This window comes from Anneissia japonica, unplaced genomic scaffold, assembly GCF_011630105.1.
Source record: "Anneissia japonica isolate Jap-2015-1 unplaced genomic scaffold, ASM1163010v1 scaffold2471_len1564793_cov202, whole genome shotgun sequence".
NCBI classification, from domain to species: Eukaryota; Metazoa; Echinodermata; class Crinoidea; order Comatulida; family Comatulidae; genus Anneissia; species Anneissia japonica.
This window is the reverse complement of record NW_022709610.1, coordinates 1,099,592-1,102,633: the sequence shown is the minus strand read 5'-3', so window position 1 is coordinate 1,102,633 and position 3,042 is coordinate 1,099,592. Positions and strand designations below refer to the sequence as shown.

Genomic DNA, 3,042 nt, shown 5'->3' with positions numbered 1-3,042 from the left:
CATATATACACAGCTTTTATTTGAATACTGTTTTTATCCATCTATTTATTGTTTTTATGATTTTAGGCCTATCTATTATAATGAATTCATATTTACATATGTACCAGGTTTATATATATTATATTTTTTATATTCGTTATATACATGTTTTAGTCTAAGATATTTATTCTTTCATCTTTCAGGTTTTAGTGAAATGTAAAGCTGCGATTTGCAATCCGGATGACATGAGTTCGCTTTGCACGCAGGTGCTTACTAAACAATGTTCAGATGCCATCCTCAGAGCAGGCGTAAATGATGTGATTGCAGATGTTACGCTGCCAGTCAGTGGTTAAATATTACGCGACATCCTATTTCATCCAAATCCGAAACATGTTCCCATAACGACGAAGATGTCATTCTTTTGTTTATCCTAAATTATTGATTATTATGATACAAGTATTACTCCTACAGTGGGGTCATACATTGACTACCGGTACTTAAATGACGTAATTTATTAGTTCGCATGTTTATAGTTCTAAAGTAATTATGTATGCCTATAGAATAGTTGATTGGTATAAAGATCAACGAAAGCATTAACATTCAGAAGATTCTGCTTTGTTCACTTTGATGTTCCAAAAATAAATTTTAAATAAAAATAGAAAGGTGTAGTTTGTGAAAAGACGTAGTTATCGTTAGAAAATAAAATCTATTTCAAATTGCAATGTTGATGTTTTACTTGGTCTATGTAGCATAGAAATCAACAGTTTCATACCAGGGAGCAGTCATACGTTCCTGGTCTTACTTTCAGGGTTTTCTTTTCATCATGTCATTGAACCACAACATACACGCAGTAAAAGCGAAGGCCAGGCAGAAGGAATGAAGGCTCAGCTAATTTTCCTCCACATTTGGTCCGAGTGTGGTGGAAATTCATAGGCGCCTTATATCAACATTTCCATACTCAATCACATGGCATAATAAAAGTCTCACCACTCGAATATAAAATTTCTGCAAAAAAAGACGTAATTTATTGATCAAGAGTTACAGATGCAGAAAATCCAGTTTCCGAGATGCCATGTAAGAATGTGTGAAACAAATGTTCTGTTATTATTGACTACCCCAACCAGGGAATTTAACTGTTCCCTGCTCCAACCAACTAACTTTATGTGACTAAAATATATTAGCAAACTAATCTTACAATAACAGTACATTAATAATTTGGTGCTAAATTAAACGCCTAAAATGTAGTGAAGCTTTTAAATAAAAGTAGAGTTAAAACTATACTTCAATTTGGATATCTTCCAACCGTGCACAGCGCATATCCATCTTTCAAAACCATGCTACATTCATGCCACGTTCTAATAATTATTGTATTTAAATTTAGTTATAAAATGACACTTTTTGTGATATTTGTCTAGCCATTTTACTCTGACGAAACTGTCTGGAATAATAATAAGGGTAGGTTTTGTGTATTATTATAAGTAGCAGACGACGTTTAGATAAAACATGACAATTAGACAATTATTAAGACAATGAATCATATTGCCCTCTCATCGAATGTAGTCTGGAGTTATTTGCAACTTAAACTATGATTTATTTCAATCAACATTAAGCATAATCTGTTGAGTCATCATAAAATACTATTACTACACTTTTATTGTTATGATAATATGTTGAATGTAATGTCCTGAGATTTAGGACCGCGCCTTTTCCGGATAATTTAAAAAAAAAAGGAATAAAGTGAAGTTTGTATTGAAATAATATTAAATATAACATTAAACATAACCAGGTTTTGAGTCATTATAAAATATAATTACTATATTTTTATTATTGTTATTATAGTGAGTGCTTTCATATTATGTACGATGATGATGAAGACTATAATGATGATAACAATATCGACGATGACGATGATAATGATGCTGACAATAATAATAACAATGATAATAATAATAGTAATAAATAATAAAAATTACAGTAAAAACATCTTGTATCTTTTACCTTGAATTATAAAATTATATCAGACTATTATAATAGTACTTAAAATAAGAAAGTTTCTTGCTATTAGTTTCGAATTTGTCAAGAGGGAATTCGTAATGTCCATGGCAGAAACACTAACACAGTCAAACTTTTTGTGAAAAGATTTAAGAGTGATTTATTTATTTCTTAATGGCAACAAACTAGTGTCAAATAAAATATCGTTATCAGCAAATTTACAGGTCATTTTAAAAGATTAATAATCTGGTCTTTTATTGGGTAATGAAATGAACGACAAATTTTTGTAGAAAATACAAACTTTTTAACATTTACAGGATCCATATTTCCAAGACATACGAAACGGTGGACGTAGTCTTGCTTGTTCCACATTTCAATTTTAATTTCTTACGTCTTCTTGGAAGTTGAAATCGCGAAGCTCTTAGGAATGGAAGAATTTTTTCACAGTAGCTAGGTTCACATTCAGAGTTTATCATGATACCCATCAAGCCAGTAATTTTATGTGAACCTAGAATCAAATGACGTGCTCAGTTTAACCGCCTTTATTGGATCTAGTGACACATGTTGATGCATCATGGTTAACATGGTAAATTAATTCATGAGATAACCAATCAGCCTTCAGTTTATTAAACAGATCCCGACCTCATTGGTTGTGCTTCTGGTAGTTTTTTTTTTTTTGAAACACTGCACATATTAGCATAAATAGATCATGATGGTTTCTACAGGGAGACGTAAATTTTTACATCTCCCTGGTTTCTATATGAACGGATTTCTCTAACATGCTAAAGTTATCATGGTGAATAGATCCTAATAACTTTATCACAAATAACTTGTGAGCTGTTTACCTCTGTCAAATTATCCTCTTGTCTTTCCATGACAAATTGCATTAAGAACCTTGGACCCGATAATAGGCCAAGCGGTGGGGTTGTTTTCATCGGATATATCTTCTATGGATGGAAAGGCTGGTGGATGCTCCAAAATAGATAATAAAAGAGGAACAAGATCTTATAATTCGAATCAAACATAGTTCACCAACGAAAGTTTCTTACTATAATAGAATGAAAAAGAGGT

The 3,042-nt window shown here is 31.6% G+C and overlaps 1 protein-coding gene across 1 annotated transcript in view; it reads left to right on the top strand.

Moving 5' to 3' along the window:
- The window catches only part of LOC117106817, a 26,130-nt gene extending 25,429 nt beyond the window's left edge, over positions 1-701 (top strand). The window contains exon 14 of the mRNA XM_033248279.1: positions 183-701. Coding sequence (XP_033104170.1) covers positions 183-332 — 150 coding nt within the window. The 3' untranslated portion in view covers positions 333-701. The remainder of the gene's footprint in view (positions 1-182) is intronic.
- Positions 702-3,042: the final 2,341 nt, after the last annotated feature.